This window comes from Python bivittatus, unplaced genomic scaffold (genome assembly GCF_059951505.1).
Source record: "Python bivittatus isolate LINGU-HERP-01145 unplaced genomic scaffold, Pbiv_v1 ctg000700_np1212, whole genome shotgun sequence".
NCBI classification, from domain to species: domain Eukaryota; kingdom Metazoa; phylum Chordata; class Lepidosauria; order Squamata; family Pythonidae; genus Python; species Python bivittatus.
Genome location: NW_028277098.1, coordinates 52,537,135 through 52,556,163, shown reverse-complemented (window position 1 = coordinate 52,556,163; position 19,029 = coordinate 52,537,135). Strand labels below are relative to the sequence as shown.

The 19,029-nt window shown below is 40.7% G+C and overlaps 1 protein-coding gene across 10 annotated transcripts in view; it reads left to right on the top strand.

The window, feature by feature from the left end:
* The window catches only part of SZT2 (SZT2 subunit of KICSTOR complex), an 80,225-nt gene that overhangs the window by 16,845 nt on the left and 44,351 nt on the right, over positions 1 to 19,029 (top strand). For all 10 annotated transcript variants that reach the window (XR_015798427.1, XR_015798428.1, XR_015798429.1 and 7 more), the window contains 17 exons: positions 163 to 305; positions 998 to 1,150; positions 1,595 to 1,709; positions 2,823 to 3,028; positions 4,508 to 4,732; positions 4,992 to 5,070; positions 5,827 to 5,918; positions 7,285 to 7,453; positions 7,778 to 7,898; positions 7,992 to 8,105; positions 8,547 to 8,744; positions 8,820 to 8,920; positions 9,755 to 9,890; positions 13,116 to 13,244; positions 14,916 to 15,120; positions 15,397 to 15,509; positions 15,772 to 16,003. Coding sequence is in view for 7 of the 10 variants with exons in the window: in XM_088153754.1 (XP_088009880.1) it covers positions 163 to 305; positions 998 to 1,150; positions 1,595 to 1,709; positions 2,823 to 3,028; positions 4,508 to 4,732; positions 4,992 to 5,070; positions 5,827 to 5,918; positions 7,285 to 7,453; positions 7,778 to 7,898; positions 7,992 to 8,105; positions 8,547 to 8,744; positions 8,820 to 8,920; positions 9,755 to 9,890; positions 13,116 to 13,244; positions 14,916 to 15,120; positions 15,397 to 15,509; positions 15,772 to 16,003 (2,531 nt within the window). In the remaining 3 variants the exon portion in view is untranslated. The remainder of the gene's footprint in view (positions 1 to 162; positions 306 to 997; positions 1,151 to 1,594; positions 1,710 to 2,822; positions 3,029 to 4,507; positions 4,733 to 4,991; positions 5,071 to 5,826; positions 5,919 to 7,284; positions 7,454 to 7,777; positions 7,899 to 7,991; positions 8,106 to 8,546; positions 8,745 to 8,819; positions 8,921 to 9,754; positions 9,891 to 13,115; positions 13,245 to 14,915; positions 15,121 to 15,396; positions 15,510 to 15,771; positions 16,004 to 19,029) is intronic.

Below are 19,029 nucleotides of genomic sequence, written 5' to 3'. Positions count from 1 at the left end.
TTAGCTGTGCTGTTGGATACAGTATTTCTAAGGAGAGTTGTGTCTGTAATTTAGCCACCCCTTGCTTAACTGCCTAGTATGGCTTTTCTTTCTGAGCTAGAGTGTTTAAAAACTGTCACAGTTGCAGCTAGATTCATGAAATGTAATTTCTGCCATTTTCAGGTCCTGTCCTTGCAGCACAGTAGCTCAGACTCCAGTCACTCACAGTTTGCAGCCTACTGGAAGCCCATCCTGTCTATGGATGCCAATCTCTGGCAGAGGTGGTTGCACATGCATCGCATTGTTATCCTCTTGGAACATGACATGTAAGTGCAAGAAAACATACAAGACTTGTATCATGGCTTGGTATTATATTTAGGGGGACGCGGTGGCACAGCGGCTTAATGACGCTGAAAGTTGCTGGCCAGAAATGGTCGACGCTTCAGCGGTTCGAGTCCAGCCTTCGCGTTAACAGGGTGAGCTCCTGTTTCCTCCCCAGTTCCTGTAAACCCAACAGTTCGAAAACTCACGTGAGTAGATAAATGGGTACTCTCACTCCGGTGGGAGGAAAAATGCTGGCGCGGCGCCTTGCAAAAAAGGAGTCGGGAGCAGTTGCCGGTAAGTGCGAAAAACCGTGCGCGCCTGAAAAGGGCGCGAAACAACGGAAACCCCACCTCCTGCGCTCGCCAGCTGGGCTCTGCTCTAGGAAGGAGGCTCTGGCAAACCATTTCTGAAACAATTGCCTTGAAAACTGCAAGGACTCGTCCAAGCAGTCACTGCAGAGTCGGTAACGACTGAGCGCAGATAAAAAAAAAAAAAAAAAAAAATTATATTTAACATTTAAAAGTTTCAGAGTTTACCAGCCATTGTGTTCTTATTGAGTACTGAGAGCTGAGGATAAGATAACAGAGGCTGAGAGATAAGGTCTTGCATGTAAATTTTTCCTGGGACAGGAAGAATGGGGGATGATGATGTTACCTGCAATAGGTAGTAACTAACTGTTTGATCTGTTTGACAGACCAGTCCCAAAGCATTTGCACACCCCAGGCAACAATGGTCGCTATAGCACTATCCAGTGTCGCATTTCCCACTCAGCTCTGACTTCTTTGCTGCGTGACTGGAGTAGCTTTGTGCTGGTAGAAGGCTACTCTTATGTCAAGCTCATGCACAGGTGAGAGAATTAAGGTACAGAGGGGGGAAACTGTTGAGTCTGAGCTGTTGAAGTCCATGAAGGTGTAAAGTCCAATGAGGATAAAGGATTATTGCATAAGATTGAACCTGGGTTTTTTTTCCCCCTCTTAAGTAGTCAATCCAGTCGTGCTGAGTAAATAACTCTTAAGGGGAAAGGCTCATTAAATACTTCATATTTGTTCATTAGTACATAGCATCTGAAACAATATACAAGAGCTGTTTTTGCAAGGCTCCTGTAGGCTTAGATGGTTCTGCAGGTAGGCCTTTGTTCGTAGGGCAATTCCAATTCCTTCCTGTACACCTTACATTTTTTACTTTGAAATGGTAAAGTACCAACTCTAGAACTGAGATTTTTGATACCTGTCTTGAGACTCAGTACCACCATAAATCTATTCAAATTTGCTGTTTCTTTCTCATTCTGTAGCTCTGAGGATCTGCCTCCTTTTTCATTTTATGTGGTGAGGATTATTTCCAAAGCCCCCTGCATGGTTCTTCGGCTGGGATTCCCCATTGGGACACTTGCAAAACTCAGGAATAAAGTAAGTGCTGGATAAGTTTTCTTGAGTCACAGTGAACATTGATTAAAATTGCAAAAAACACAAAGCAAAAATTTGCTTGGTGGATATTTGTCACTTGGAATAAAGTTTTAGGATTACTAAGAAGCATGTTTTGCATCCATATTTTTAGGTTGCATATAAAAACATTGGGCTTACATAAGAAGCTTTGCTTCCAGACCTAAATAGCAGTGGAATCAGTACCTAAAGGTGGCTGGATAAGTCACCTTCCCAGTGATAAGATTTTACGAAGCAAGTCATTTCTAACTAGAATATGTTAGGAAGAGATAGGACTTGGCCTCTTAGGACAGTTTTGAGGTAAACCAGTTCTATGTGGCACTGATGAACTTTATTAATAAAACATTTAAGGCATTGTTGTTGGCAAGAGCAGGGTAGCTCCTCTGTGGGGATTCTGGGACTGAATGTGGCTACCTTATTTTTATTATTTAAATTTATTTTCAATACATGCATACTTTTGCCAGGGTAGATTACAACACCCAAACTACAATTTAACTTTTTAAAATAAAAATGATTTAAAGTTCATAACATAATGAAAGCCTAAACCAGTGTTTCTGAACCTTGGCAACTTTAAGATGTGTGGACTTCAACTCCCAGAATTCCCCAGCCAGCATGTACAGGCAGTCCCTGGGTTAAGAACGCCTAGTTTACAGACAACCCATAATTAAGAACAATGCCTATTGTAGCAAAATTTGAGTTAAATACACAGTGATTCAGGTTAAATACACAATGGTTCAAGTTCGTTACACACTACTACTTATACAGTATTGTACAATAATACTGTTCCAGCTTACATACAAATTCGACTTAAAGACAGAGCTTGGGAATGGAACTTGTTCTTAAACTGGGGACTACCTGTATTACAAAAATTAAACTAATAACATGAATACATTAAAATATGTGGGAAAATGTTGGAATGTACAACAGCATGTGCTACAGAGGAGTTTGGGGTCTGCAACAGTATGTATGTATGTATGTATTTATTTATGCAATTTCTATAGCTGCCCATCTCAGTCCAAGTGAGCAGTGCTAACTTCTTATATAAAAAGGATTTCTTCCTATCTACTTACCTTTCAACAGATAGTAGAAGAACTAAGAGACTGTATCCTTCAGTTACGCTTTCCTCACAGAGTACAGAGCAAAGAGGCAACTCCAAAAGTGAAGAGAAAGGCCCTTGGCAGCAATTCCCCATCAAAATCATCTTGTTTGCCTGTAGCCCAGCCACCCCTCTCAGACAGACCTTGCCTTATAGTACTACATAAACCTCTGGAGAAACTCCTTATCAGGTATTGTATATGGAGCATGTATGCATACATACATACATACACACAGAATGTTAATTCCCTGAGATAGCTTTAGCCGAGCTGGTGTTTTCCAGATGACTTGGGCTGTAGTTTTTGTCTTCCTTATCCAATGGACAATGGATGGCTGGGTGTAGTGGGAACATCTTGGAAGGTTGCCTCATTGGAAAAAGATGCTCTGGCACTGTGGTGCTTAACCTTCCATATCTGAAATTTCATAAATCATCAGCAAAGAAATTTGCTGATAGAAAAAGTCCTTTTTTTCTGAGAAACAGTATATAGTGTGGGTGTGCCTATAGGCATCCTGTTAATTAGGTAAATTTTAAAGACATTTAAAATTACAGTAGTACTATTTTTTTAAAGTTACTGTAACTGTAAAATAATGAGTGAAAGTCAAATGAAGGTGAAGCAGTATGCCACTGTGAGAACAGTTTTCTCCATGCTGCCCTCCCTGAATGCAGAGAGCATGAGCTTTTACTAGCACAGAACAATTTTATTGTATTTTGGCTCCAAGCCCAACATTTTCAGAAGGCACTCCATTCCTAGACTCATAAATGCATTGTGGTATTGCTGATTCCAGTTATCTCAGTATATGAGACTGGAGACTAGTTGGTTTATCCTCCTCCTCTGTTTTTTTCCTCTTATATGTTCTTTCCTGATTTGCTGGGGAATCACATCTCACTAGACTATACATGCCATTGGTTGTGAAACACTGATCTAAAGTTAGAACTGAAGTTACTAAAGTTTAGTCATTTTAGTTCTTTTCTTTTTTCATTTCTTGCACTTTTTTTTCCTCTCTTTTTTCTTCTTTCAATTTGTCTTTTATTGTATGGCAAATTTTTTAATAAATATAAATTTTTAAAAAGAGAAACACTGATATAGTATAGAATTTGGGAGGGAAAGCTCATACTTAAATAAAAGCTCAACAAGTCTTGCAAAATGTATAGCAGGATGAAGCACTCTCCAGAGTGAATTATTTGAATTATTCCCAGTATCTTCAGCCAGCGTGATGATGATGATGATGTATTGGTTTCCGGTCATGGGGCATAAATAGTACTATCTGTCCCTGACTGTTCTTGAATATTCTCCTCCTTTTTATTTTAAAGAGTACTTTAAAAAAAAGTACTTAACTTTCTGGGATTCAAGAATCAAAGGGAATATGCAGAGAAAACAAAATGTTCCTCTGTGCGTACTTGTACCCAGACAGGCATGCCATATGTGCAGGGAAATTTTGTACGCCGAAGACATTTTATGAATTCAGGGATATGTTAAGTGGTCTATTTGTAGTGCATACATAATCCTCTCAAATGATACCTTGAGAAACATTTGTGTGATGGAATTAAAGCCGAAATAAGGCACAGAGGTAGCTCACAAATCCTGCACAGGTAGTGTATTGAGGCCATTATGAGAATTCTAACTCCATTGTCACCCGTTGCCTCAATCCTTCTTCTTTCTCATTCTCAGATATGAGAAGCTGCCCTCCGACTATCATGTTCCATGTCTTTTACCCTTGGAGAATCCCCCCATGTCAGGTCCACTTACTATGGTGGCCAACCGCACAGCTTCTTCTACCCTGGCCTCCTTATCTCGCTATTTTTATCACCAGCGCTGGATTTGGTGCGTACAGTCAGGGCTGGTCCCGGCAGTGCCCATCACAGCTGTAGCACAACTGCTGTCCACTCTCACTGAGTAAGTGCCCATTTTGTCTTGAGATGAGTTGGAATCTGCAAATAGAGGAGTTGTAAAAGTGAAAAAGTAGCAGTTACATATGAGTCACTTCTTTCTCTGAAGATCAGTTGCTTTTGCCAGTGTAAGAGTTAGGTTGGGGGAGGGGTTGCATTTTCACTGTGGGAAAAGAACATTGTGCTGAATGAACAAAGTATTCTAGCTCATGGGAGACCAGGATGCAGCAGCCTTATAACTTATTCTTCTCTTCTGGAATGTTCAGGATACGCCTGTCTGAGGGCTTCCATTTTGCTTCTAGTGGTGAAGGGATTATCAGTATGGTCCAAGAATTACCAATGAAGGTAAATCCTGTTTTATCTTCTCTGGTGCCACCCTTTCCTGTTCACAAGGAAATTGGTGATAACAGGGTGCATAGAAATATTGTGTGTGTGTCTTTGAGTCAGCATTGACTCCAGGTGACTGCCTGGATGAGTCCATGCAGTTTTCTTGGCAAGATTTTAGAAGTGGTTTGCCATTGCCTCCTTCCTAGGGCTGAGAGAGAGTGACTGGCCCAAGGTCACTCACCCAGCTGGATTTGTGCCTAAGGTAGGATTAAAACTCACAATCTCCTGGTTTCTAGCCTGATGTCTTAACCACTGCACACCAACCTGGTTCTTTTATAGAAATCTTAGGTCTTGGTATATCAAAAAGTATTCCTGTATTTCATTCTTTCCACAGTGGTATAACTATTGCCATAGTGGTTTGTTCTTTATATAGAAAATCTGGGACCCCCCCCAAAAATTATTTATTTATTTATTAATCACTCAGGTAGGAAAAGGATGGGGAGGGGGGAGTCTGTAGTAGCAAGTGAGTGTAGGGGAATACTGTGAAAGTGATATTCATAGATAATTGGCTAATAAGCATGCTCCTTGTTCTTTTCTCTGTAGTCTCTCATCCAAGAAAAAGCACATTAAATCATATTTTGAGAGAAATCTGCTCTTGGTTTGGCCAAGAAGATCGCAAATTGCACTGCTTCTCTTCTAGTCCTGAGACCCCAGTGTCCTGGGAGAGAAGCAGCAAAGGAACATGACAAATTTACAGCTGATTTTCTTCCACAGAGTGAATCCACAAGAGAGAGTGGCAATGAGAAGCACACCTGCATTGTCCAATATGTGATATTCCCTCCACATGCTACATCTACTAAAGACAGGTGAGGAAGGAATCCTGCCCCTATAAGGGAGCATGCGGGAATAGAGTCTTCTGGATCCTGTTGCTGCCATTATAAGAATGTGGATGCCTAGGAGGTAGTAACAGTACCGACCTTTGTTTTTGTCTACTGCAAAGGAGCCTTTGGTTCTAGTGCACACAAGTCTCTTTACCTCACTCCTGCCCGGAAGGATAACATTGGCTTAAAGATCCCACAGTTCTTGATTTGCTGTCTTCTTCATTAACTTAAGACAGTGCTGACTTACAGAAGTAATATTACCATATAAAAGTTATAATAAATACATAAATAATATCTAGGCGTTCAAATCATCCATTCTGAAACCAGTTAATGTCTATGAGTATATCATCAACTATAAACATGTGATAATGTTCACATCTTCATTTTTATTCTATTGATGAATAAAAAGCCTTCTGTTGCAAACTTGAGGTTCTGGTATTTACAGTTTCACTCACATTATTGTACCAAGTTCTGCTCGATTATTATGTGCCTTTCTGGAATTCCAGACTCTAGATAACCCCACTTCTCTCCAAAATGAGCACAAATGGATACCCATTTCTTTGGACCTATGGACTAACACTCCATAGGCCTCTTGAGCTAGAAGCAAGCCCTTGTGCAATCTTTGCCAGCAATGTGTACCTTTCACAGGGACCCACAGCTGTGCTTCTCCTGAACCTGAAATAAATAAAAATGCTAAAAAAAAAGGACATCATTGGATTCATATATACAAATGTTGATTGGCTTGCCTTATTTTGCTACATCGCTGCAGAGTGCTCTATGCTGAAATGGAATGCCATTCCACAAAATTAATTGTAAAAACATAATGGTGCAATAAAGAAATCTGTAGAAGTTTCACAGTGAATATGTAATGACTAATATATTTATCCTGGCATCAATAAATTAGCCAAGATCAACATTCCATTGCTTTTCTTTTGAGTTTACTGTTCTGTAAGTTTAAGCAACGTGATACGTACCCTAAGGCTGCTGAAGTTAATTTCTTTTAGTCTCAAGCTTGGAGGCAAGGAGGGTTGGAATTCTGCTGAAAAGCCAACTTACTTGCTGGTAAGCTGCTGTAATATGTTTCATATGTAAGGATGATTTGGATCTTCAGCTGTCCCAGAAAATACCTGTGTCAGGCCAGGAGAAAATGTGGGTGAGGCTAAAGCATACTAGATGTGTTTTTATATAACTTGGATTAAAGTAATTAAATATAGTTATTATGATTATTTCTTGTGTGTTTTATGCCATTTTCTCCCTCCTGTAGAATTAACATTGTTTAGCAACTTTTGGAAAAGCTTTTTTGACCCACACCCTGCTGTGAAGTCTCTCACATTACTTGCTTGCCTTCAAGTTTCTCTACAGATGAAGACAATGATACAGAAGTGGAGGCCATTGAGGTGGACATGGAGTTGAACGTTGTCACAGAATGCTGGGTAGAGCCTCAAAGTGGTTACGTGGATGGCGTTCAGGAGAGTTGGCAACACCTACATGGCCTATCTTACCAGAAAATCCCCAAAGCGGTGTGTTTTTGTGCTGGGGAGAAGCAACTCTTGCATGGGTGATTGATTGGAAGCTAATGTTTCTTGATCTGAAAGGGATTAAGACAGGGACTGCCACCTGTCTAGGGATGGCAGTGAAAGAATTGTCAAAGCAACCTAGGCAGCCAAATGTTTGGGGAGGTTTTGTCTCACTGAAGACTGAGACATGGCTTGTTTGTATAGTTGGCCCTGAATTATCCTTGTACCACTGTGTCAGTTTGAATGCATTTCTGAAGCAATAATCCTATTCTGGGTCCTTGTGAACTGGTGTCCAGTCTGCTATCTTATTTAAGATCCCTTTTCCAGATCTATCCTCGAGATCTTACCTGCATCCATACTGTGCTTGCTTTTGAGTATATCAGCCAACTTTGCCAAAATAAGGACTGGGTTTTCCCAGCATGCGATTCAAGGCCCATTGCTCCTGAAGGTAACTGATTTATTTAATGGTTTTTAGACATTCCTTCATGAATCTCATCCTGTGGACCTGTCAAGTTTATGACAGTTTACTTTTTTGCTGTAGGTCGTGATGCTCAAAGTGGCTCCCGTGTACATGAGATTCCTTTCCAGTTTGACCTCATGAAGCTTTTACCAAAATGCCAGCAGATTGAAATGTTTTTCTTGATGCTGACAAGAGGCAAGTTAAACTGGAGATTTTTGTGTGTATGTATATCAAGGGAAGGATATCAGCGCATTGTTTCTTCCCAACTCTGAAACATATAAAGCAATAATGAAGATGAGCATATCTGTAATGTGTGCCATCCTCTTTTGAACAGTCCCCACCCCACCATCATCTGGACTTAATAAGTAGAGCTTTCTATTCAAAGTATTCCTTGAGTAAACTTGACATTGGTGTCATAATGTGGTGTTGTGGTTGAACATGTAATAATGGTGGGAAGATCTCTACTAGTTAATACTCCTTACTGTATTATTTCTATTGTATGGGATTTTTTTTTTAACTGGGTAGGGAAATTTGACGCTGTTTGTCTATCTGGGCTATTAGATCTATATATAGTGAATTGCTGTGTTTTCCTAGCAGCAGGAGAAGGATTTACTCATAGTTTTTATCCTCTTGTAGAAGATGATGGAATCATAAAGGATTCTTCTTCCTTCCCCAATGAAATGCTTCTTGGCCTCTTCCATGGCTGTCTCCAGCATGACCTCAGTGATAGAGAAATCGCACTATTGGATACAGATCATGTAACCTTCATGGAGCATGTGCTTCAGCGAGACAGAGATGGCCACCCACCCCCATTTAAGCTCTCAGTGGTCCAAGGTAAGAGAGGCACAGTAGTTAATTTTTCCTTGGGCTGTTCCTCTGACAGTTTCTCACCCACTTGGTTCCTTCCAGAACTGCCAAAGGCTTCCATTCCTTCTGAATGTCAGAATCCAAAAAACAGTTACCACTCTTTTGGCATCAAGGACCCAGCAACATCTTCAAGTACACATCAGGTACAATGATCTTTTTGAGCTCAATGTCAAGATCCCAAATATGTCACAGATTTTCCAGACTTGAGTTTCCTAGCTATTGTAGGAAATAACTGAAATCTTTTGGAGGGTTTTGTTGAAGTAATCTAAAATGTGTTATGGTAGATAAGTGGATGGAAGAGTCTGACTTATGTGTAGAAGTCTTGGCATTTCTTTGATAGATGGCTTAACCTTCTCCAGCTGGCCCTCTTCAAGATAGATGCATTTCATTTATCAAGGCATTTTGGGGAGGTGATATCCCAGGTTGGGGAATGCTGTGTATTAGTTGAAAGTGATCCCTTGATCTTTTTCAATGTAGTATCTTAGTTTTCATAAGACGTTAACTGGGTTCACCTATCATGAAAAGCCTCAGGACACTGAACAAGGTTTTGTAGACCAGATTCATACTTCATGCATAATATTAAGTCATCTGTGATTTGCAAACTGTAGCATCTTAGTTCACATCATGTTAAACCAAAATGAGCCATTATAGCTTCATGTGATCTGTGAACTTAGTTATTATGTTTAGATCTAGCAGGGATGGGGGACCTGTGACCTTTGGATATTATTGTGCCACAGCTCCCAGCAGCCATAAGTAGAATGGCCAATTTGAGGCATGTTGGGATTTATAGTTCAGCAGCAGCTGGAGAGCCACAAGTTTCCCACTCATGGATGTTAAGGTCTACATGACCAAATGATGGGAGCAATTAACCTTTGATATCAAAATTGTCAGTATATTTTGCTTGCTTCATCAGGATGGAGAGCAAGACAGCCATATATGAAAGCTATGCCATAATCCAATTATTTTTCCTCTTTCAGACTCCAGATAATATCAAGGAGTCAAAAAATGATATTTCACCAACATCTGTTGCACTCTTTCCCCAATGGCGATGTTATGCCAAGCTGGTAAATCCACAGCATCTTTTCCTTACCTTCTTGCCAGCTGTGTTCTCAGGTAAAGGACTCTATATTCCCAAAAGGGAATGTAAACCTATCTAGGGAATGGAAGAGAAGTATAGCATTGGTTCTTCAATTATAAAGAGATGAGACCGGTATTTGCCTGTATGCTGCAGTGAATAACGTGAACAGAATTTAAGCTTGCAAGATCTACTTTGCTTTTTAATTAGAAGCCTAAAATGCTTCAGGATAAAGGATATTCTTTTTATTAAAGAATTTTGGGCTGTCATATCATATATAAACTGTGTTCATAGAATTCAGAAACAACAGTCCATTCCTGGTCTTCTCACTCCACCAAATTTTCTTCATTTCAGCAATGTAATTAGATGGGATAGAAGAAATTACAGGTAGTCCTCACTTACAACCATTCAGCGACCGTTCAAAATTATGACAGCACTGAAAAAATGGGCTTACGACCCATGCCCAAAGATACAGCTGTTGCAGTGCTCCCATGGTCACATGATCAAAATTTTGGCACCTGGCAGCCCAGCCACACTTATGGGTGCAGGGGTGCTGCAATTCCCCCCATCCACCTGTCTCCCCCCTTGCCCCAATCTATGCACTTTTGGCTGCCCTGCACAGCAGCACTCATTGGCAGCACTGGGGCTGGGACTGAAGTAGAGGCCCAAGGCCTTCAGCAGTCTCAGCCAGCTGCCACTGCCCCCAGGCCTCAACTTCAGCCCCAGCGCCACCGCTGCCACTGAGAAATGCCACCTCACACCCCACACCGCTGGCCTTTGCTGCCTCACACCATTCCCCAAGCACACCCCTCATTCCTTCCCTAAACCTGGAATCCCGTCGCCCCATTCCTTCCTGAAGCCACGTGTCCCATACCTTCTGCAAGCCACACCTCTCCTTCCTTTCATAAAGCAGGTGTCCCATTCTTGTGAACCTTCCCCCAGGTCTCGCACGAATGGGACACCAGGTTTATGGAAGGAAGGAGAGGTGTGGCCTCAGGATGGAATCGGCAATGGGATACCAGGTTTAGAGATGCAACGAGAGGTGTGGCTTGGGAAAAGGCAGCGAAGGCCAGTGGTGTGAGGCATGAGGCAACATTTCTCAGTGGTAGTGGTGGCACTGGGGCTGAAGTTGAGGCCTGGGGGCAGTGGCAGCTGGCTGAGACTACTGAAGGCTTCAGGCCCCAACTTCAGCCCCAGCCCCAGCACTGCCGCTGATGAGTGCCACTGTGTAAGGTGGCCCAAAAGGTATATATGGGGGGGAGAGATAGGCAGGTGGGAGGAGTTACACTGCCCCTGCAGTCATAAGCACCGCTGGGGTGCCTGAGGCTCCCAGGGGCAGCTGTGGCTTTGCACCACAGGGACCTGCACCAGGCCTCCCAGGGCCTCCCCCACCCCCTGAGGCATCCCCGCACTCCTTACCTGGGACTTCATCCACTTAACAACCCATGATTCTCACTTAATGACAGCAGCTAGGAATGCTGGGATTGCAGTTGCTAAGCAAAGTGGTCATGTAATAATTCACTTAATGACTGCATCGCTTAGCAACCTAAATTTTGGTTCCAATTGTGGTTGGATAGCGAGGATTACCTGTAAATAAATTGGGGGGAGCAATCTCTTTTTACCTAATTCAGATTACATATACGTAAGTGCTTGTGTGTGTGAGTATGCTATATATGTGTATATCTGCTGTCCAGCTGTGCTGTAGAATATGCGTGGTCTCAGTATTAAAAAAAAAAAAAAAAAGAAAAACCAAGGTGTGTCAACCAAAGCTAATCCTGTACTTGTATAAATTATGCAAAATGTGTTACTGAATTTGCTTTCTCAGGTTTCACAATTTTCCTTTTCTTAGGGGAATGTTTGTGTTTTTTAAAGAAGAGTTTAATGTCTTCCCTTTTTAATCTACCCTCAGATTGTGTTCATATATGATATCTTGAGGAAGTTGCAATATAAATTGAACTACCGTATTTTTCCGACAATAAGATGCCCCCATGTACAAGACGACCCCCACTTTTCCACCCCAAAATTAAGAAATCAATATTTTAAAGATAGTGCAGATCACATTTTTATTTAGTAATTAGTTAACATTTACCTGATACACTCAGTGGGAGGAGGTCCAAACCGTCTCTCTGCAGCTCTATTTCCAGGCTCTTTTGCATAACTGATTACATTCAAGCACGAGTGAAAACTGCAGATAGCTTGTCTCTGCAAACAGCCTTCCTCTAATTGGTTTGTTCAGCATCAGCTGACGTCAGTTACATAAGGCTTGTGATTGGAGGAAGTCTGTTTGGGAGACAAGCTATTTCACTCGTGATTGGAGGCTAGCAATAGGAGGAAGCCTCTCTGCAGAAACAAAGTACAGTGGTACCTCTAGTTACGAACACTCCTACTTACGAATTTTTCGAGATACGACCAGCTCCGGCCCCAAAAATTTACCTCGACTTACAAACTAGATCCACGGCCATTTTCCGCCCATGCCACGTGGTCCGCGGCCATTTTTTTGCCCGTGCCACGTGGTCCGCGGCCATTTTTCCGCCCGTTCCACGTGGTCCGTGGCCATTTTTCCGCCCGTTCCACGTGGTCCATGGCCATTTTTCCGCCCGTTCCACGTGGTCCGCGGCCGTTTTTCCACCCCTGACACGTGGTCCACGGCCATTTTTCCACCCCTGACACGTCCGCAGCCATTTTTCCGCCCCTGACGCGTGGTCCGCGGCCGTTTTTCCGCCCCTGACGCGTGGTCTGCGGACGCCGGAACGGATTAATGGTAATTACATTGAACCTTATGGGGAAATTTGCCTCGTGTTGCAACCAATTCGAGTTGTAACCAGAATCACGGAACAGATTAAATTCGTAACCGCGCGATTCTCGGCTGACTTCCTTGAATAAGACGCCCTTCAATTTTTAGGGTAAGGATTTTTAGAAAAAAGTATCGTCTTATAGTCGGAAAAATACGGTAGGTATGTTGCCTAACAAATTAGTAATATCTCAAAAGGGTATATACCAACTGCAAAATAATTTAAGTTTAAATAATTAATATGCCAACTAAAAGCCTGCCCAGAGAAGTATCACAGTTACTCCCTTCCCACTGTCAATTTCTAATGACCCGATGGGGGAAAAAATGACTTCGTTGTGGTTGATGTTTTGTAGCTACCTAGATGATAACCTTCATTTCATCCATTACTGATGGTAAAGACAGAGAAAGCACCAGTTATATGCCCTGGGTGTATCTGGGTGTGGCAGTCCTCAACGATGATTTTCTTTTGCAGATGTACAGAGATTGATGGCTTCTGGCCCAGACCAGCCTTCAAAAGAGACAGACCCTACATTATCCCAAGAAGCACAAGAGCTGGAACCTGTGGCCTTGCTTCCAGCTGTTAGTGTCACACCAGCTAATGGTACGAACCCTGCTTTGCTTTGTTTGGCTATGCTGCAAATGCTGGGTAGGGAATGTTGAGTGGAGGAAACATTGGTGACGTTAAATTATAAGCATTCATGACTATATACTGTAGTCCAGGCGCAGCTATTTAGATGAGCTTGGAGCTTTGTCCTCCTCGTGGCCTGGAATCTAGTCATGCAAACCACAGCTGCCATGGGGCAATCAGCAACAGACCAGCAATAGCAGAAAAGTAAACAGTGCAGGGATGCAGTGCCATTTGGGAAAGCTGAACTTGCACTAGATGGTAATGCAGATCAGAAATCTTAAATGCTAAAGCAAGGAAAGATGCCTTAATCAAGCATCTCTGGCTGCCATACTTTTGATCCATTGGTGATGCTATTATTATTCGTCTAAGACCAATTTAGGCATGAACTTGCAGTTACTGATCTGAAATGACCAATTATTTCTTTCTTTCATATACCAAGGCACGCATGCATATACTGTATGCATTTATAAGCAGCTCAGGGAAGAGGAATAGTCTTCAGAACTCTCTTATTTATTTATTTTTATTTTATTAATAAATTTATTATTTATTTTTATTTTATTAAATTTCTCTCTGCCCATCTCCCCCCAATGGGGAACTCTGGGCAGCTCACACAAGGCATTAAAACGATAAATATATATAAATACATAAAACATAAAAAAATTATACAATTTATACAAAATCTTCTTCCCTCCTTTAGGAGAAACAGCACCAAATCAGCCCTCTTCCATTCCTCAGAGGAACTGGAAGCAAAACTGATGCTCCTCTGCCGTTCTCAGTCATTTGCCGTAGGAACTCTTTAGTTCTAACCAAGAATGATGTATGGATTTTATCTCTGTAGGTAAAACATGTAATCCCAGGCAGTATAATAGCAAAGACTTTTGTTGTCACTTTTTCTTATTAAGCCAAAAGAAATCTTTATGGTAGTTAATCATACTATTTTCTATTGCTGCCCAAGAGGCACAGCATATGAAGAATGCTTCCTGCTACAAAGGGTGGTTTTTCCCAGCATTAAATAGCAATCATCAGCAATAGTGGCCTTATGGAGATGAATTCAGCTTCCAGGTAATTGTAGAAACTAGCATCCCTTTATGGTGCCTGCTTAATTAATGAGCATAATTAAACAATAAACTTAAAAAAGAAATCTGCCTGAGACCAAACCCTGCCTGGCCCATTTTCCATCTTCCTCATCCATATGCTCAGTTGACAGACCAAGTACAAATCAAAACTCAGCCTTCTCCTCCTTGACATTTCACGTGACCGTTTGAGGAGCAGATAAATCACTTCAGATCTAGTCCAATGATTTGTCTGTTTAGATCTTTATTGGCTGACTAGCAGTAGCTCTCTGTGGTCATAGGAAAAGTTTTCTCTATCACTTCTTTGATCTTCTCTGGAATAGAATAGTCAGAGATTGGACCTAGGGTCTTCTGCTTGGAAAGCATGCAGTGTGCCACTCCTGGTACTTTGCAGTGGACAACAGCTGTTGCATGTTAGGCAAGGTAAAGAGCTTATATGACTGCCATGTTGCTCTGAATGTCTGAGGTACAGTGTGAATTGTATCCAGGTTCAAGAAGGAACACCTTCCTTTTAATTTATATTATGATCATGAGAAGGCTGTTTCATCCCCAGGATGTGTTTAATCTGCAGAAACAGGCCAGGCTGTAGGAGATCCAGATGCTGGATCCAAAAGAGAAGGACGCATCTCCTTCAGCCGCCAAGTATCTCAGCCTGACCTGGGTGAGAACTGCCGAGTTCGCTGTCCTGTGTTTGTGTACAGTTGCTCCTTAGAGGTGCTACGGGAGCAGATGATAAATTCCAGGCCAGAGAAACCTCTACGGGATATCTTTTTCAGGTGAGGTCAGCTTGAAGAACACAAGAAGTTCAGTAGCATTTGTACATGTAATAGGTAGTTCCTGGACTGAGATAAAGGAGTTGATGTAATCAGGACTCAGCATCCTAGCAGTTGATGGAGGAGTGTGTATAAAAGTATGTACAGTCTGCCGAGCGCTTGTATTGAAGCCAGGACCATTAAAACATGAATACAAACCTGGAGGTGGGCTGAAGGGGTTTTGGGGCCTTGCTTTAGATGATGTTTTTCTTAGGTTGATTGGGCACTTCTGTCTTCCAGAAACCAGTCTGTGGAGCGCCCTACTAGTGCTCCTTGGCTAGATCCCAAGCACAAGGAAGTGGTGAGTTACTGCACTTTACTGCAGGAACATTCTCACCAGTGCTACGTGAAAGGTAAGGGACAGAATTATCCTGCTGGGAGTGATGAGGTTGGAGAAAGCGGGATATTACTCCAAGTCACTTTGGGTTTGCCCTAAGCTTAACTAGTGTCTGGGGTACCTGGACATTGCCATATAACAAATCTGTATCCTGGTGAGCTTCAAACAGTAAAACCTGGGATGCCTTCTCTCAACATTTATCCTTCCTGCTGTTTGGTTGAAAACTATCTGAGGCACTTTTGCATGGACATTGAACGTTTATGTTTCTGCTTTGACAGGGCTGTTTCGGAGCCTGCAGCAGGGTCACAACATCAGCTCTCCTGATCTGCTCATAGCCATGGATTACTGTGAGGAACTTCTGCAGGAGATAGACATCACTCGCTTCCTACTGACACTGTGTAATCATGTGCGCACCTTCTGTGAGCGCTCTCAGCAGCAACCACTTACCAGCTTAGAAGGAAGAGCATATCAAGCCTCCCAAACACGAGGTGTACTAACATCAGTTTCCAGGTGGGATTGGCATTTAGTATAAAGAAAGAACAGAAGGAATTGCTTATACCCTGTACTGTTTATACAGGACTATAAGCAATTTAGCACATTGGTTCTGTGGCTTTTCAGGATTTTACATAAGGAAAAAGAAAGTATAAAATGTACAAGAATAACAATACTGAAAATAAGGAGGGATTTGCAAAAACTTCAGCCAGTAGTAAAATTATCTTTTAAGTTTGGAGTGACTTTTCACTGGGATTTTACCACTTATGACAAAATAATTGAAGTGAAATGAAAAAAAAATACGTAAAATCAAAGGAGAAACATAAATATATATTGCCTCCTTCAGTAGTACATGACAACCGGGAAGAAAACAATTTCATATTAAATAATGCTTTGGCATTGTGGTCTTGGGCTTTTGAAATGACTGACAGTCCCATCTTCTGTTTTCCTTTGGGCAACCCAGGAATCAGAAGAAAGAATGTGGGAAATAAAAGCTGGGAGGAAGATGGGATTAGTTTTTGTAAACTGAGGAAGTAGTCAGATTGTTAGGTCATAGTTCTGAAAATGAAACTGGTGGAAGCTCAGAAATAAATATAAACATATAAATAATCTGATCTTAGTGAAAAAGTACATCCTTGTGCATACAAGGATGCACAAGGATGACACATAATATCTAAAGGCACTGGGATGCCCTTACCTTGGAAATATTAGGGAAACAATTTCAAGAATTATTGACAGCTTCATTTTGTACTGCTAAGTTAGATTGATTTGTTAGTATGATTCATTGGGCTGACTTGCTGGCTTTCAAGGCTAGTTGAGTTAGTTTTCTGTAGCACAGACAATAAAAGGTCGTGCAACACCTTAAGACTAACAAATGTGTTATCACAAGCTTTTATGAATGAGGTGGATTTGAAAGCACGTGATCATTTGTTAGTTTTAAAGGCACCTTTGTTTCGCTCATAATAACACATAGTGTGTATTTATCCTATAAATTTTTGTAATTTCTTTGCTCAGACTATGGATTTCTATATTTTGCCCTAGCCTTTTAACAATTTCACCTTATGCTCCCTATTCATATTTTGTAACTTTTTGCCTGTGGAAAATTTAGCTCGGAAAAAAAGTTAACAAGGCAGGTTAATCTCATGAGGAAATGTGGGGCTTAGCAGAAATTCTAGCAAAGGGCAGAATTTTAAAGCACTATATAGCTTTCAGAAATAGCATAAATTATGTAAAATACATGTATGCATAGCTTTTTTACTCTTTCTAATATTTGAACAATATTAATGCATAATTTGGACATTTTTATGCAGAATACAGATAGTCCTGCTTCATATTTTTAAATTGCCAAGGATAAAGGTAACTCAGAACTTTGTGAAGGATAATAATTCTTTGAATAGAAAACCCAAGCTTTCTTTATTAGGAGAAACTATTCAAATTGTTTCATGGCTACATTCCCTAACTATGTTTTAGCACTGTGTGTAGAGCAAAAAGTCCACGTACTTCTCATGTTTCTCTTCCCTGTGGAACCAGGAAGAGGAATAAAGCAGAAGTGAATTTCCCTTTAGCAGGTTTGTAAATCCATGTTGATAAAAAGCCAGAAATAAACACTGTTTTGCTGTTTTATTTAACAAGCTAGAGTTTGGCCAAGCAAAACTGTTTGATTATTACTCCTCTGAGTTCTGGAGGATGGGAAGTACATGAGCCCGGGCTTTGCATAGGCTTGTTTCTAGGCTCCATAAAATAGATTATGATTTAGCATTATATGCAAATATAACTTTTAAGTTATCATAGACAAATATAGTAAACTTTGCTGCACATTTGAGGGTTTTTTAAATGATTGAAGATTGTGGATATGGCATGCGGATAAATCAAACTTTCTAGGACAAAAACATTGTTTTATGAGAAATAAAAGGAAGTGCTTCTCTCATTTATAGTTTCTGATCAGAAATTTCAGGATATCATGCCTTTATCAAAAACAAAAGAAAGAAAATGAAAAATAGATTTCATATGGAGCAAGCTTTTAACATTCATAATATTTTATTACCAGTGATAGATTTCTAGATCTTCACATCATGAGAATGATACTTTAATTTTAATTTGCATTATTTTGTACCTAAGATCCAGTGCAGGCCTGAAGATCTACTTGATTTACACACTGAAAATGGATGGACTGGCTAGGTTCACATCTTGTGCTAAGCTTTAATGTGATTTGCTTGTTTATGGCTTAATGATATGAGAACCCAACTAAGATCAAGAAGAGTTGAATTTCAGTTCAGTTTGTATCAAAGTAAGCTAATAATTTGCCATGTGTTTGCCTGACTGATAGCTGTGCAAGACATAGCATGTGCTTGTTCTATCTTTAAGCTTTAATAGCTGATAGATATTTTTTTCTAACCTCGGATTCCCAGTCTCTGCTCTTCATAACTTCTTGACTTATTTGGTACTATCTTTGAAGTACAGTATAAGGAATCTAGAACTAGAAGTGATTTTACAGTATTATGGCTAGACGTGTTGCTGTTCTGGTTCTGAAGAGGCAGCTGGCTCACATAATAAATGCATTTTTCAGGGCTACAGTTAACATTATACTATCCTAGGTACCACAAGTAAGTTCTGGTGTAGAGAATTATTACAAATAGACCATGAAATCATTAAAAATATTGAAAATGAGAATAATCTGCAATGAGGAATAGAAAAAATCAAGCATGTTTGTATCTAGTGGGAAAGAGAAACTGTCAACAGTTAAAGACTCTTGAAAACATCTACGGACAGGAAGAAAAATGGCTTCCTATGCCTGCCTGAGGAAGAATAAAAATAAAGCAAAGATTTGTGGGGTTATATTGTGACAGGACTAATTATGAGGAAGCTTGATATGTCAGAGTTTGGATTTCCCCCCATTCTTTCATCTTGTAAATGTTTACAACTCCAGGTAAATGGCTGTAGCATTGGTCAGCCTTATAAATTTCTAAGGTAAAAAATAAAATAATTACTAATAAGCTATATAAATCTATCTAATCTATATAAAACTGCAATGAATCAATTCAATC